At 42.4% G+C, this 17,129-nt stretch overlaps 1 protein-coding gene across 1 annotated transcript in view; it reads right to left on the reverse strand.

Annotated features, from left to right (window-relative positions):
• The window catches only part of kdrl (kinase insert domain receptor like), a 46,719-nt gene that overhangs the window by 19,710 nt on the left and 9,880 nt on the right, over positions 1-17,129 (reverse strand). Inside the window, exons 4-18 of the mRNA XM_037076597.1 lie at positions 16,029-16,156; positions 14,572-14,731; positions 14,291-14,427; positions 14,034-14,205; positions 13,723-13,849; positions 13,033-13,202; positions 11,615-11,771; positions 9,733-9,847; positions 7,065-7,173; positions 4,785-5,069; positions 4,401-4,547; positions 3,589-3,717; positions 2,271-2,377; positions 1,746-1,875; positions 841-945 (exon numbers count right to left, since the gene is read on the reverse strand). Coding sequence (XP_036932492.1) covers positions 841-945; positions 1,746-1,875; positions 2,271-2,377; positions 3,589-3,717; positions 4,401-4,547; positions 4,785-5,069; positions 7,065-7,173; positions 9,733-9,847; positions 11,615-11,771; positions 13,033-13,202; positions 13,723-13,849; positions 14,034-14,205; positions 14,291-14,427; positions 14,572-14,731; positions 16,029-16,156 — 2,178 coding nt within the window. The remainder of the gene's footprint in view (positions 1-840; positions 946-1,745; positions 1,876-2,270; positions 2,378-3,588; positions 3,718-4,400; positions 4,548-4,784; positions 5,070-7,064; positions 7,174-9,732; positions 9,848-11,614; positions 11,772-13,032; positions 13,203-13,722; positions 13,850-14,033; positions 14,206-14,290; positions 14,428-14,571; positions 14,732-16,028; positions 16,157-17,129) is intronic.

A 17,129-nucleotide genomic window follows, 5' to 3' on the forward strand; every position in this document is an offset into this window, starting at 1 on the left:
GCCTGTGATTTATGCTGTGACATGATAAATGGCACGACACTGACAACAGCCCAGCTTTTCATCCTTACTGATACATCATCACCACATCACTGCTCGCTGATCGGTTCGAACTACGCTTTTCTAGTTAAGCAAAAAGTTATTTGAAACTGAGATTCTTTCCACATATAAAGCTGTTGTGAATGAAACAGCTGAGCATCTGCAGTCTAACCTTCTTTTTTTTTCTTTTTTTAGCTTGCTGTTTTTCCTGTTTTCATTAAGATCCAACCTCTCTGGCTTATTGTGAATATTTATAAGACTTTGGAATGGGATTGTAAATAATTCCGCTCTGAAGAAATCTAGACCAGAGACTGAGGACAGTTTCCAAATGTTATAATCTTCACAATGTGTCAAATATAAACATATTTTTATGGCTCATTTTGTTCTTGAATCTTAAACTTTTGAACTCTTGTTCACCTGCAGATTTTGAACATACTGATCTCAGCTGCCGGATCTGCATGCACTCAATCTCTTCATCGAGGAGGGGGTTAGAGGTCTCTAACTGCACTTTGCAAGGATCATACATTGCATGCTTAGCTTTGAACCCTTAAGCCATACAAACATTAATTGTAGGCACATGTGGTGCTGTAGCTCATGAGCCTGTAATGTTCACAATAAATAAATCCTCTGCAGAAATGACAGAAAGATGTAATTCATCTGATACCCATACAGCAGTAGATACTGTGCTAATGCTGGTCTGTCTGGTGCTTCGGGGAAGAACCAGAGCCAAGTTGAAGTTATGTGAAAAAGGACAAGAGGTTATGTATATAAATGCCCATTTTTCAGACATTTTTGACATCCTACCTTTCAGCATCTTGACAGCAACAGTCTTACAGGTTGAGAGCTTGTCAATCCCAAAGGCAGACGCCTCCACCACTTTTCCAAAAGCTCCGTGGCCGAGAGTTTTACCTGGCAAAGGAAGAAGGTATTTGATAAGTGGGACGACATCAGAGCTTCCTGTCCCTCAGGGGGGGAAATCAGACTGGATTCCCTGTCAGTCAGGCAATAATGGGTCTATAATTAAAACAACATGCTGGAGCTCTGATCTCCAGGCAGTTGTTTCTAGAAAACATACTGTTCACTGAAGACTGGATGACAGCACAGGTCACTGATAAGTAATGGGGGGGTGACGCTTTTTTCTATGTACCTTAATGCGGCTGTATAAATCCTTAGCATGAACCGCTTTCAAAATGAGCTTTTGACCTTTCAACAATCATTCTTTTTGTCATCTGCACACTTTAACGTAATTAAATGAAATACGTTCAAACCAGAGATAGTAAATTCAAGATTTAAGATTCAAGATTAACTTTATTGTCCCACACTGTAGGAAATTTGCATTGCATGTCTGAATTAATCTAAAAAGACGAAGTAAGACAGAGGGGGAAACATACAAAGAAATAAAATAGCTAGTAAACTATAGTACAGTGGTCATTAATCACCAGTAAAGGGAGGAGAAGCACATTTCTCTACACAGGTGGGGTCATTATCTGGAGTCTTTGACTGTTTAATAGCTTATGTTTTGCAGTTCTTCCAAACTGTGCATCTTAACAGGGTTCTGCTTCTTGACTCGTTAAAAAAAGTAAAAATCACAACAATGCAGAAACTATATCAACCTCACCAAAGGTTTGATTTGGATGAAGTCTAGCAATTGACAGCTTTAACGAAACAAAAATTAAATATTTAGTTGGGTAGGATTGCACAGTGCTCACCCAGCCGCAGGCGGTCACGGGGAAACTCCCATTTGCTGCTGTCATACTGAAGAAAATCACCCTGCTCCTCGAGGGGACACTCGTCAGGGTCGATGATGATAGATGGACCCATCTTATACTGCGCTGGTTGCTGAAGGTGTTAGAGGACACATTTCATGATCTTCACAAAAGATGATAATGTTAAGATGTGAAAATGTTTAACGTGACTTCAGATTCTTGCTCCAGGTCGAAGGCACAGAAATGTTCCCACAGTTTCATCACAGAGGGAGCACATTCTGTTCTCCTTTGAGGCCATATTGTACATTCATAATGAGCTTTGCACTTCCCAATTGTCAGGACATGTGGAAATTATTAACAGTGGCTAAATTTATCCTCCCAGTCAAGTGTATTTCACAAGATACATGAGTCAGTCACTTCCACGAAGTCCCTAGAACTCATGGAACAAATCAACAAAAATTACAGGAACGTGACGTTACTTAACTTAACTGTAACATCTCATGTAGCTTCTGAGAAGAAACACCTTACCTTCCTCAGCTTGCGGATGAAGAGGATAAGCATCAGCCAGAGGAACGTGGCTGCCGCTCCTGTGCACACCAAAATGATGACCTCCACATTTGCCTTCCCTTCATCCCCTGAAAAGAGAACAGCTCTTGTAAACGACCAGAACACTTAGGCAAAAAAGAAAAAAAATCCCCTTGTACTTCTTCATGATCTCATATTGTTGTCATATTATATTGACGAGGATTTGATCTGGTTCAAATTTGTAAACAGGGAGCCTGTTTTTGGAATGCAGGAACTTTCATTGTTTTTTTTTTCTTAATTCTGTGATTGATTGTACACAAAAAGGAAGTGGAAACACACACTGGTGTTTATTTCTGGTTTGTTTGGGACATGGATACAGCGATTTTTCCATCACTCTTTTCATCCAAACACTGTTTTTCTTACCATCCATGTCGACACTTTGAAAGCTAATACCCTTTGAATCTTCACAAAGCTTTTCTGGCTCTTATTTCGTGCGATCCTGGACTAAGCAGTCAAAGCAGAACTTGAATACAGCTTATTGAGAAAGTCTCTTTGTGGTGAAAATGGAATGAAAAAAATCTTTTTAAGTGACTAGATGTGGACAAAAACTGGCTGCATGGTATCTCTCCTACACTGGCCTCCGCACCTTCACAACCTGCCATCAGTTTCACATGTTAAGTACACAGCTCTTCTCCTGCAGTTATCTACGCTGTGTTTCCAGCCCCTGGGCTGTTGCAGCAGTCAATCTCTTTGCACTCATTAGTGGACCTCTTAACACTTCACAGAGGTCATGTCCTCAAGGTAAGGACTCGCAGCCAGAGCCTTGATCATAAAACCCAAGAAGGAATTCACTTGGCATTCCTGTGAGCCACAGATTTTCTGTCAGGGGAGACTTTTCATACTGAAACTAGAGCAGACCTATTTGTCATGGTGACAAGAAAGCATGAACGCCAACAAGACCTCTGACAGGCTGCGATTGAAAAAAAAGAAAATGCAGTGGTGATAAGGGAATTTGATGTGATCTGTAGCAGAACACACACAAACTGTGGAAACAGAATGCCATCATTTGCAAAGTACAAGCACCTGAGCCCAGGTAGTGATATAATCTATATAATCATGACACAAAGTGGTGAACCTCAAACCATCAGTTTCTGACTGACTGAGGCTTTTAAGAATTAACTACCCAGTTAATGAGGTAAAACATTCAATATATTGTTTTTGTAATTTTCAAATGAGTACATGTCAGAAAGGGTTGAGAAATCACACATTTATGTTTTACACAGAGTTGTATTTGTGATGGCAAGGTGCACGAAGGACTTACCGAGCACAGTAACAACAGCACTTGTTCTCGCGACGCCCACATTGTTCTCGGCCGTACACTCGTACAGACCCTCGTCGTCTTTCTTCACCCTCTCGATGGTCAGAACCCCGTCCTCTCCCAGTGTGATACCTGCAACACACAGCCTCTCAGTCAAAATGATACCCTGAACTATAAGAAAAAAAAAAAAAAAAAAAAAAAGTCTGGCATCTAACACTGAAACACTGAAGAAATGTTATTTTCTTCAGGCACTCTAGTTTTAAAAATTACGGATGACCTAGCCCACTTCCACTGCACTATTCAAGCCAAAAATAATATTTTCTGTTGGAAGAGTTTTGGCTAACTCATTTTCTCACTGTGTTTGGATTAGTTTGATAATTGTGTGCATGTGAATGCAAATATGAGAACCTGAAGGCAACGCTGTTAATAGGCAGTTACAATGTAAACAAGTTGCACTGTACTAAAAGTGATGGCAAAGTCACCGCACAAACGTCTCCCAAAGGATTCTTGTGTAATTGGCTACGCATATGCAGGTACATAAACATATATGTTGTTTATTCATGCTTTGGTAAAATATGCCTTCAAGTGAAGAACTGTTTTCTCTGAAGAAACATTATCCTGTAAATCTGTTGGCGTCTTGCAAAGGGACTGACAGCTCCACCTGCTGATTATGTTGCTCTACTAATAAAGATTAGCAGCTTTCAGTCCTTCATCTAGTTTGTACAGGGTTCCACTAGCTATTAAAGTGGTAAAAAGTACATTTTAGAATACTTTATTACATGATCATAGCACATAGAGTACAATTCTTAGCATACCAGGTCCTTCTTTCACTGGAACACCATTTTTGGACCACGTGATGTTGGGATAAGGAACTCCCAGAGCGTAGCAGGCCAGCATCAGGGTGCTGCTGCTGTTCACGTCTTGATTTGTCAGGTTTTGACTCAGCCAGGGGCGTTTTCTCACTGCACAAATGAAACTTGTTTAGACGGCAGCTTATGAAGAATTGCAAGATTGTTTCCTGTGTTCCTTTATGTGCTAACGGTACAATGACATAATTGTTATCACACGATTACACCTCAGCAGAATGACTGATTTAATTTTGGAACATCAGCTGACTGACAGTAACAGACGTCATTTATGGAAATCGTGTTGCAATTAGCAGCAACTAAAAAGAACAATCAGCTTCTCTTCTAACTTACCATCCACAACAAGCACAGCTCTCTTGAGTTCAACCTTCTTGTAAAGCTTGTATGCTTGACACTTGTAACCATTGGTGCTGTTTTGGGACACATTATGCAGATGGAGAGAGAGAGAAATGGAGTAGTTGCTGAGCTGCAGACCAGACACGTTGGATGTGATCGTCTGATTCGAAGAGTCCAACCACCGCAGATCTGTGTAGAGGTAGCGAGCTGCCCGACAGGTCAAAGTGACGTCATTTCCCTCGATCGCTTCCCGAGGCTCGATGGTAATCTCCCCGGGGTGATCTAGAATGACAAAGTAGAGACCGTGTCACCTGTTTCACACGCATGTAGAGAGACACGTATGCTGCTGGCCCGAGATCCTATTTTGGACACAGAACTGCTTGTCGCGAGGCCAGGAATGTCAAATTTGCAGTTATTTCCTGTTTCATCACTGTTAATTGGAAGCACGTTGCCGGTGGACAGAATTGCTGATGGCGCTCCTGCACTCATCCAATTGGAGACGAGCTGTGTCTGGGCCCCAGGGGAACCAGACTGTGCTTGTTTATTCAGATTGCTGGAAAGCATTCTGTGTTCCGTAAGAGAGGACAGCTGTTATTACAATTCTGTCCTCTTTTCTAGCTGCATTCCATCATCCTCCGTCCTCCTCACCTCTGGAGGAGGGCACATTCCTCTTGGTAATTCTCCCACCATCAGAGACTACTTTTTGGTACTTGGCATCTCCTCAAATATGGGTTCACCTACATCCATCCCTCTCCAAAAGCAATCCTTCACCCACAGGGAGTGTTGATTCACTGAACTTTTAAGGAAATGTGATTCACTTTGTTGCACGGTGAACTCCGCTTGTGTGCAGTGACACCTCATCCTCACTATCATTACATAACTGTCTCAATGGATATTCACTTCGGGAACATTTGGAAATGCTCAGCGGCACATAAAAAAGCAAATTCTCATAGCAGAAGGCTCACTGAGAGAGAGGAATGACCTGCTGGCACTGGAGCAGGAATGCAGTTATTCATAGCTGTTTTTAAACGCGTGCCATTATAGCACTCCATATGGCTCAGGACATGTTTGCCTCTCTTCCGCCCTGAAGCTGCTCCGCTACAGTGGAAGATGGTTTCAATTAATGCCCCCCTCTGGTTTCTTTATTGCACAATACAATCTGCACATTCCTTCGCTGTTCTCGCAATTCATTACAGCGTGTACTGTGTGTAGATCATTTGAAAGACTCCAGTGCACGGTGTAATGCGCTTTGCAGTTACTGCAATAAAACTCAGCAGTATTTCTGCGTGCACTTAAAGGGTAAGTCCACCAATTTTACACATTTAAGTGTGTTTACAGGTCCTGGGGAGTACTACTGCATATGTGAAAAAAAGGTATATAAAGCCTTTTGTGGCTCCAGAGGAAGCTGCATGTAATCTGATAAATCACCTCAAGTGATGTCACTCAGTGGTTAAGATATATTGTGGGTAATGTAGAGACCAGGTTTTGAAAAGCAGTCCACTGGTCCAGTGTTGTGACTGATTTGATTTATATACTTACACTACTGTACTAGCTAGCCAGCAATAATAGCAATAATTGACAGAATGTAAGAATTATTATATTGTTGATCCACTTTTTGCCAACATCTGTCTCTTCTGCACGTCCAGTGATTTTATGTAAGGTGCATGTTCTCAGATAGGGGCACAACTGACGTACAGGCCTGATTTCTTCACATCTCTATGTATTATCCACCTCACAAGTTGAAGTTTGCCACTACTGTTGGAGAAGCTGAGAACTGCACTGGTTTTAACATCGCTGTAAAAATCAGGTTATATGGAAAGTAAAAGCAAAAGTAGCAAATTGTTCAGTTCTTATAACAGACGGCGATCAAACATGCAGATATTGTAGAGAGACGTATTAGTGGCGACTTTTCTAAATCCAGTTAATTCCCCTCGATTTATGTACAACACTGTTGGACCCATTATGGAGAGTTTTAAAAACAAATGATCAAAATCGAAACAGCAGAACCAGAGTTGAAAATATTTTACCAACCCTTTTTCCTCTTTTCAAAACCTGGCACCTACACTACCCAAAGTGATACTTAGTGATTTATCAGATTACATGCAGCCCTACTGGAGCCACAAAAAAAGGTCTTATTCTACTTTTTTCCACATGTGCAGTATTGCTCCTCAAGACCTGTAAGCACACTTTAATACACACATTTGCTGGAGTTACCCTTTAAACAGTTAAGTTCTAAATGTTGACATTTCAGCTGTTGTTTCCTGGTGACCCACTTACCATCAACGTAGAAAGGAATCATCATTGTGCTGTGGCCGGCTTCATTCTTCGCCACACAGGAGTATTTTCCTGACACGCTAGCCTCTCCGATCACCAGGGTACTCACAGTCTAATTGGGATCAATAAGGTGATTATTAGTGATTAATCAAAGCAAAATAAAGCAGGTTGTGTTAAACAGAACTCCACTGTGACTTTTAGTGTGATTTACGCTTGGGGTTTCAATCACCATCGGAGCAGTGAGTTAACAGGCGGGTGAGAGGTCTGGAGCGAGCCTGGTCTGTTTTCTACTCTCCAGTGCTTCACATTAATGAAAGGATACATCTGGAGCTTTAAAACCCACTGAGTCTCCTTCGGACCTGCGCTGTAGATCTACTGCAGTGCATGTCCATTTCCTGGAAAGCACTTCTAATGCCACACTCAATTGTGTCACCACACCACTACAACGTTTTAATGGCACAAATAGACAAAATAATAAGTGAGACTTGGGCGAGGGCCAGACTGCGTGGGGTTCTGTTTAGTGTTCGTAGTGACATCTGTTTTTGGAGGGCAGTCGGCTGCATCAAAGAGAGTGAGTGATGTGGGTGTATTGTCTGGGTGTATGCTGGACTAAACTTCCTGGGCTTGTAGGAGCGATTGTGTTGAATTTCAGACGCACAGCTGTAGTCATGAAACAATTTCAGCCTCCGTGCACATTCAGTGTTCACCACGTAAACAAGTGTTAAAAAGTTATCGTATTGTCCAACTCGCGCTGCTCTGACATTTGTCAAAACACTGATGGAGTGGCCTTATGGTATTACGTTACGGCTATTACTCACCATATTGTAACCCAAGCTCGAAAACAGTCATTTAAACGATTATGCACAGTCCCAAAGAGGAGACCTGACCAGACGCACTGTGACCTTTGTGCCCATGTCCTCACCCTGTGTTTTTCTTATATTATGACCCGGGCCAGTCTCCCTCTCTACTGGGCCTTCAGAGGCCCGGCCCCGACTACGTTCTTATTCACGGGCCAACACGATTTATGTGAGGTGACAGAGAGGAATTCACTTCCAACAAATCCCTCTTCTTTCAAACTGCTGCTTGTTATCATTGACCCTTAGTCCCGACCCTCATAAAGCACCAGCGTTTGGCCACAAGTCCTTGTAAATAAAGTGGTGCCTCCCTATTTATGTCAGAGACATATTAGAACTGATGCTCTGTGAAAACAGCTTAATTTACAATTACTCAGTTGATGTGATTCTGAGTTTCTTTATCTCAGAGCAACAGTCAATAAATCAACCAGTCGTGTCCCAGAAACTTTAGATGAAAACAGACTTAGATCACTGATTCCTTCTCTTGCAGAATACTTGTATGCTGATGTATTTGTGCCCTAATTTGACCCAGCCTGCTGCGATGGGTTTCTTTAACCTAATCCTATAGACAGACTCGCGAGCTGGTGGAGGCCTGCTCTCAATTATGTTTGGGGTGAACAGTTTTAGTAACAGGCTCCCACAGGACATTTGCAGAAATGTCTACAGTTTCCTCAGTGTGTGGCATGTTTTGGTTTTTGCGTGGTAATATGTCTCTGATGTTTCCTAAGAAAAACCGATGGACTGATAAAGCCCACGCTGTGATGATTTAGCAGATAGGAGGGCTGTGCTATTTGAGCAGAGCAAATTATATTTTTAGGTGTAAGACAGCTAAATGTGTTTAAATTCACAGCAGTGACAAAGGCAAGTTCCATCTGCTTAAATGTCCTGTTTACATGATAAAACTTCACTTCTATAATCACATTATGTAAAATTGCAGCAATATACCAGGGGTGTCACAAAATCCTGATATCCTTGATAAATGTGATACGAAAAAATCCAGCGTGGATGTTGGGCCTTGTGTCTTTTGTTTATGATTCTGTCTGCTTTTTGCATACTTTTATTTCCAGCTTTGCTTACAGACTCTTTCCACCTCCCTAAACTCGTATTATCAGGGTAATTTATTTGTCAAAAAGACGCCCCGACAGGGAGCAAAGTTAAAGATTGATCTGTTTGTTACCATTTATTTCTATAGACGTCAAAATAATATCGTAATCGTGGCCCTGATATCGCTCAATCGTTCCAGTGAGAGGGAAGCTTTGTACCAAAGGAAATCCATTTCAGTTATGCTACCTTATTAGCTCTGTAACATATATTGCAAATGTATGTTAGTTATCAATGTGGCTTGTTCTTCTTCAGATGTAGCAGATAACATGTGTAGAACCAAGTGATTTCCACATTTTATTATGCCTTTTTTAGTGCAGCAGTGAAAAACAAAACTTTAAAACAGACTGCTTTCATGAGTTTTGGTCACAGTTACATAAGTCACTACTAATGCAGATAAAATGAATCCTTTTCAGCAAAGAGAAGCACTGAATCACTGCCAATGAGAGGAAAATTGTCATATTTATGGATGTCAGATGTTGAATCTGATTTTCAAGCCACAGTCACGGAAGATTTCTGCTTGAATCTGAGCAAGCTGCTGGCAATTCAGGGATGTCTAGACATCTTCTAGATCCAGTTCTCATCAATAAGACTGTTGAGCTGGTCACTGTTATTTGGTAACAACATTTCATGGTGAACAGAGTATGTTACAAGTGCATCTGCTGTTTTTTAATAAAAACGTGTGGAAACAGTCAATACAAATTTAAACCACATACCTTGTTTTTTCCTTTAACCAGTTCACGCTTGACGTTTATGCTCTTAATCCAGTTGTGGGAGTTATTTCCTCTGTCATCAGCATTGACCAGGATTGGCTTGGTGTCAGCAATGCAACTGCAGGACAGACAAAATGCAATAAACCCGACCGTCCAGTCATGCTGTCAGTATGTGTAGAGACATGTTGGATGATTCAACACATAAGAAAACTGCAGACTTTCATTTTTAATGTGGTGACGTTAAAACACATTCTGCTCAGATCAAACATCATAATGTACAACTTGCTGAGCAGTTGAGGGTATTGGAACAGACCACTTAGTCTGATCTGAATCCAAGCACCAGGACCAGCTTGCCTGGGTTATAAAACCTAAAGAAAGCCTTGATTTGACCCCCACCCCCAAACCCTTCACCGCCCGTGGTGGGGAACAATCAGCCTGATGAGAGGAGAGGCAGAGGAGGAAACAGCAACAGCGACAGGAAGGGCTGTGCTGTGCGTCACCTCGTACAGGAAACGCCCCCTCCACGTTCTGGCCAGAGGAGATAAGGTTGATCCTAAGACCTTGGCGGTCAACAAGGGACAGCTGATAACTTCTCAACCTGGTGATAAAGACACCCCCGTATTTCTGCCCCCTTCACTATCAGCCTCATTCCACATAGAGAGCTTCTATAACCTCTAAACCCTCCCCACACTCAGCATTTCCCCTGCCCTCCAAACTCACAAAGATTTAGATGAGATACGATCTTGAAGGGCTTCATGTTGGATTTGCAGTGACAGGTACTTTACAGGGTCAGGGCGGTATAAAACAAACATTTTGCACAATTGGCCTCCCACCAGGCTATAGCTGTTCCTCTGTCTCATTAGCCGCCTGCCATCGCCTGGCCACTGTTCCCAGTGCCAGCCCTGATTATCTTTATGCCTGCAGAAAGAGCTGCTTTGACCCAACTAACGCTCTGCTATTATTTATCACAAATCTGGCAAGTACGAGTGGGCGTTTGAGATAATTTAATGACTAAAATAATGGAGGCAAGTCATGGATTAACACCATCGAACATGAAACATAATTTGTTCTCTTTCTCGCGCAGCAGTCCACAGTGTTGTTTTTGTTACCGGTGTTGGGTCCTGATAACCCAAGGGTAATGGCCCATTGTTTTTCTGATTTTACGACTGGCAGGTCTCCTGGTGTCATTGACCAATATGGGTTTCTTTGTGGGTTCACTAGCAGGCCGGTATTCCTGCGCACTCACTCATACATTCAGTTCTATTTGGCTCTGTATGAGCTTCGGGGAATCTGAGATTAATATATCTCCCCTGTGATTCCCCGTCAATCTACACACTCGCTGACCAAAAACGAGAGGCCAGATCTCGAAGGCCACGTTTCTTTGATTAATGGTTCACATTCTGGGCCAGAGTCAATCCTGTCAATGTAGATCTGTTCTCCAGTGGGATCCCCGGGACGGACTGGAGGCTGTGAACTTATCTACTGTTAAGTCTGTGCATTTGTGAATGCAACTCCAGTGCTGTGGCAGTCCTTAAAGCAATACATCCCTGAGTGTTCGATGAGTCATCAGCATGACAGTTTATGGACAAAGAAAAGTTACTGGAGCTCAGATTAAACTGAAAACTGGCAGCTAAAACTATAGTACACATCAGGTTAATGAGTGAAACATCACACTCACTACAGGAACACTAAATGGTAGCTAGTGGCATGTGATAGATGTTTGAATGGAGTTATGTCAGGTATTCATAACTGATTAGAGCTGCTTGAACTTTGAAAAACTTTCCCCTCAATTTGCTTTTGCTTCCTCAAGATTGGATCAATAACCAAGCATGAAAATCTAGTTCAAACATCTCTGGAAACAGAGAAGAAATGGTTGGTGACTCACTCTGTAAGGCTGGGGCCTGATTGACACGGTTGCCAGAGCCAAGTGATGGTTGGCATGGGCAACCCGTAAGCAGTGCAGGTTAGCTGATGCTGCTTGCCAAACATGTAGGTCTGCACATTCACCGAGGGTAGCTCCGCCTCTGAAATGGTTGGCTTGACTGTGAGAGGGAAGTTCACACACACATAAACATACAGAGAGAGAGAGAGATAAAGAGAGAAAGACAACAGGTTAGATAAACCATCTGCCTGCCCGGCTCAGTGTGGAATCTCATAATGTCTTTATAATGAGATGCGACAGTCATGATGGATAGCCATGAAAAGGGTGCCATTGACACCGGTTCTCCTTTAGACGGCAGTGTAAGAGAAGAATGGCAGGATGATTGGCTAGCCCGGGGCTGTAGGTCAAAGAACAACCCCGGTGTGGCCCATGCCCAGGTCGGCCAATCAACCATGTCAGCAGACAAAGATCCTCGTGCCATCTCAGTCTACATTACTTCAACATTTCTCTCCATTTTGAACAGCTCAAAATAGTTAAACTACACATGCACATCACGTAAAACACATTCAAGTTGGAGCATTGTGAGAGCTCTGAAACAACTTCTGAACAAAATTTTAAATAGTTCCCTAATTAATACCAGGACTCTCTCTTTGCTGTGTTTGTTTGTCTCTCTGTGTGTTTTTTCTTGTTTTTTCTTTTTTACATTCCAATAAACCGAACTGAACTTGAAGTTGAAGCTGAGAAGTGGGACAAGACAGCAGGACCGTAAATAAAGCGTATACAAGCCAGAAGGGGGGCTGATTTTTTCCACGTCTTGGCACGCTATTAGGATTCCTAGATAATGTTTAAAGAATGCAGGGAAATAACAAAATCGCTCTGCCCCCCCATGGTAAGCTTGAAGTTACTGACACACATCCTTGAGCAGACTTCAGTCAAGTTTACACCTAAACAATAAAAGATTAATAACCTCTAGTGTTAACAGTCATCAGTGTTCTTTCTAAAGTCACCATAACAATGATTACACACTCAGTCCTTGTTTATCTCAAGCTGTTCACATACTGTAAGGAACATGTTGTTTATATGAGCCGCACTGTATATACACATGGTGAGGATGCAAATAAATGCTGGTGACTAGGGGGGGGTCTGGAGCGGCTGGAGTCTGCGTGCAGAATAGAGCCCGGGCCATTTACACACTGCGCCAAACCCCCTTCAAAAGAGCCCCAATAATCAACAACAGCTGCCCCTGCTACGTCAATCCAGCCCTGGAATCAACAAGCCCCCAAATTCCTCTCATACTAGAGCTGCTACCTGCCGTCCAGTGAACTGTACTGAGAGCAGCAGCAGCACAGAGCTGCAGCCGAGGCACTGCTTCATTTCCTTTACGACTGATAGTCATTATCAGGTTTATGGCAGAGGCTTACCGTGGACTATCAGAGTGTAGCTCAGATTCCTATACAAGCTCTTCGCTTGGTTGCCCAGGCTTATGGTGAAGACCCCAGCATGCTTCTGCTGGACATCAGAGATCATCAAGCTGAAATTAACCATCCTGTAGCAGGTGGAATTCTTCTTGATAGGGACGCCGTCCTTATACCTAAAAATTGGAGGCATGGAGAGATTTTTGAACCATGTTTAAACAGTAAAAGGTACCCTGACACAATAACTACTTCTGTTGGTGATACACTACCACAAAAAATAAATGCGATAAACTATGCAGTTGTCATTTTAAACCCATTTTATAACACTGATATAATAACAATAATGCATCTGCACCCTTTCAAAAAGCAACAAATAATATTGGCCAAATCCACTTTGGCACCTCTCTGAATCCCCATTATCTCTGCTGCACATTGCTGGTCGATACAGTTTCTACTCCTATTTCTTACAGTGTAGCAGCTGAATAAAAGCCTCCCCTCTATGAAAACATTCAAATCTGCTAGATCTGAATTTTTATTAGTATTTGCATCAAATTGAAGACACTTACAGTCACCTAAATAACTTTTCTTCATCTGTTAAATTGCATGTAAACACAGGAGGCAATATCGGGATCATGTGCTGTCCATATATCAATAAGTTGATCAAATAATTATTGTGACATATAAACCATTGCTTACCACCCTATCAATACTGCTCGTGGCAGAGCGTTGACCTTTGGATCAAACACAAGCTTCTTTCTACCTTCTGTGACAGTCACTGTACTTGGTCGCTCATGCCTGGAGGAGACATTGAGGAATGGATGCTCTGGAACAAAAGATTAATGACATATGTTGAAGTCCATGCCAGAGGGAAAAAGGATGTGAGTACAGTCATCATCGTTTTGTTGTAATATCAGTACAGTGGCCGAAGATTTATATGTTTAATGTTTATTTTTATATGACCATTTAGTTGTATTTTTTTAGTTTGTGATCCTCCGAATCATACTCACCGAAGACAATGACTTTTGCAGAGACATTTGTGTGTTTTGTGGGATCAATCTCAGCTCTGCAGCGGTAGATCCCTTTATCCTCCATGGTGATATTTGGCAAGTGTAAACTGTTGCTCATTACAAGAGCGTCAGCAGGGTTACCTTTGGTCTTGTTAATATAATGACGATTTTCCTGAAGGCAAAGGAAATGTCATGAACTCCACTAATACAACATCTGAGGCTACATATAGTTTACCAAAAATAAAACTTCAGCTTACCTTCTTCCTTGGAAATTCCCATGTAAAGTTGATTCTTCCATTGTAGGTGGTCTCACCAGTACAGTTGAGGACGAGGGTGTCTCCGACCAACACTCGGACACGTTCGTGGTCAATCTTCACATTTTTTAGAACAGATGCTGAAAAATGGGGACGGATATAGGGAGACATAAGTGATCAAGAAACAATGACTGCATATCAGTGCAATGGCAATAGGAAGCAGACATATCAACACAAGTCTATCACTTTTAATTCAATGGGAAAACTTGAACAGAAAGACTCACTTTGTCTCATAGGAATGTACATTGACTTGAATTCACGACCGTTGACCGTGGCGTGACAGATGAGCATATTATACATAGTGGAGGGACCGTAGGGAATCGTGAATCCCACCTTTGGATCCCAAGACATTTCCTTAGGAACCTTCTCTGATGCGGGTGGGAACTGCAATGATGGAAAAGTGGAGCAGAGATTTTTTTTTGTCAGCACTCAGAGACATTTGGTGACACTTGTGATGTTCATTAAAGATCACTGAGCCAGACAGATTGGAGTCTAACGCTGCTCTCAACTTCATTTAACATGTATCTAACGCTCTACTGGGCTCAGCTGGGGACAGACATCTGCCAGAGTGAAAGTCCAATTAGTTTGCATTGTTTTGTGGAGTGTAACCTCGGTAATCATTTATGCAATGGAGCACAAAACTTTGCGGATTCGGAAAAGGATGTACGTGCCTGCTGATGTTTGTTCTCATGCCAGAAGTGGGACTGGGAGAGGAGGCAAGGGAAGGAAAGGAAGGAAGGAAGGAAAGGGAGCAGGAAGGAGGAGTGCCAAAGATTTACCAACAGCAGGAAGGTCACACAACCATTATCTGTGCCATCTGAGTCAGAAGTGTTTGTCCACAGTCCACACTATGCCACATGTTCTTATTTGTTGGCATGGCGACCCAACAGGGAGGTCTTCTTCACTGACGTCTTTTTTTTTCTTGTTCCGGTTCCTACAGGCCTCATGATAAGTTACCTGTTGTTCCGTGAGACTGGACTGTTTGTCTCCGGCATTTCCTGATGTTTGTAAAACGCAGGGGGACTAAATTTAGTCAGAATCTATTCTATAAGAAAACACACTCTTGGAGCACCTTCCTGCTCTTACAGGAAGCAGACAGAGTGACTCCCTTCGCCGCCCCTGAGCTTCCCTCAGACATGCCACTGTCCCTGGTCTGTTTCTCTGCACTGGATTGTTTTAACGCTTAAGGGGTGTGAGAACCTGTGAGATGCCTTGAGCACAGAGTGGAAACACTTTTGTTTTTTTCCAAGAAATCAAGTAAATATGCCTTGCTGTGGTTTTTATAGCAATCTTGACTTCTTACATGTCATACGGTGTAATTGATCTTAAGTCCACATCCTAACAGGTTATGTACTGGGCTCAGACTGGCAATCGTGAGCACTAGGCAAATTCCTGGACACCAACAAAGGGGAGGCAGGTACAGTATGTTCAGCCACCGGCTTTAAGCCTGATGGTATGATCGCTAACTTTCACCTGGAATTAGCCACGGTTAACATACACATCAACACAATATTCAGTCAGTGCATAAGATAATAGAAGACACAGGCGAGAGAGGGGACAAGTAGCAAACAGTGGTACACAATAATACTCAACTCTAATAAATAGTGCCATAAAACAACTTAACCTACAAGTAGAAGGCACAAGCAGAAAATGTGAAATGGTTGTCATGGTGAGGCCTTACCCCTGTGAGGATTACAGTAGTGTCAGGAGAAGACGTCCGGCAGGGGACCACCAGGCTGGTCTCATACCTGTAGATTCCCAGGATGTCTGGAGTCTGATCATGGGACTCCACAAATGGTTGCTCAGGATCTGTGGAACAAGAAACCTCCTTTAAAATGAGTGAAATTGAAAATACGCTTGCCCTTTGTATCAAATTTACAGCTCCGGCCCTGAAGAAGCTGTTAGACTACAACTGAGTCTGGCAGGGAGGTTGAAAAAGGGCAATGTGAGGGCATCCAACACAGAAATCAAATCTCGGATCAGTTCATTCTAAACTGATGAGGCAGCAGAGCACAGACAGAGCAATTAGACTAGTGGTGTTTTCCTACTGGGCAACCAGGCATCACACGACCACTGTGGGAACTTCACGGCTGCACAAATAGTCTGCGATGGGTGTGGGGTCAAGCAGTAGTGGTGCTGATAAAGGAACTATTATTTAAAAAGCAAGCATGGAATATTAAGAAATAAACAACTGGAGCGCTTTGAAAAGAGTGTTAAGACTAAACACAGGCACAGCAGGCAGCTTTATAGACACATGAACTGGGAACCACATTCATAGAGCAACAGGAGAAAGAACATACATTTAGTTTTCTGAATTGACTACAGTAATATTAGACATATTAGACAAATATTTCACGATCGTATTTGATATCTTTAAACCAACTGTAAACCAACATCTCAGAAGGGTCTCGGTGAAATGTACCGTATAATCAAAAATTCGCTCTCCTTATGCTGCCCAGCACAATCTCCATTTGAGTAATAATGTAACTGTAACTGGTGCCATGTGACGCTTAAGGGGAAACTTAGGAAAACAGTAGTCAGAGCAGGAAATCACAGTCAATGACCAGGGCTTCCCGTGCAATCAGGCTCAACCTTCCACCTTCAGAAAAGAAACCAGAGAAATCACTTCCTCTCTGTCTCTCTCCCCGAGAAAGACAGCAGCGAGCACTTGAGTCTGAAGTGTCGGCTTTCTGCATGTGAGGAAGAAACTGTTTTTTCAACTTCTTTCTTTTGCTTTCTCTCCCCTTCTTCTTTCTTGTGGGAAATTTCAGATTACTCATCG

This window comes from Acanthopagrus latus, chromosome 18 (assembly GCF_904848185.1).
Source record: "Acanthopagrus latus isolate v.2019 chromosome 18, fAcaLat1.1, whole genome shotgun sequence".
In the NCBI taxonomy this organism is placed as follows: Eukaryota; Metazoa; Chordata; class Actinopteri; order Spariformes; family Sparidae; genus Acanthopagrus; species Acanthopagrus latus.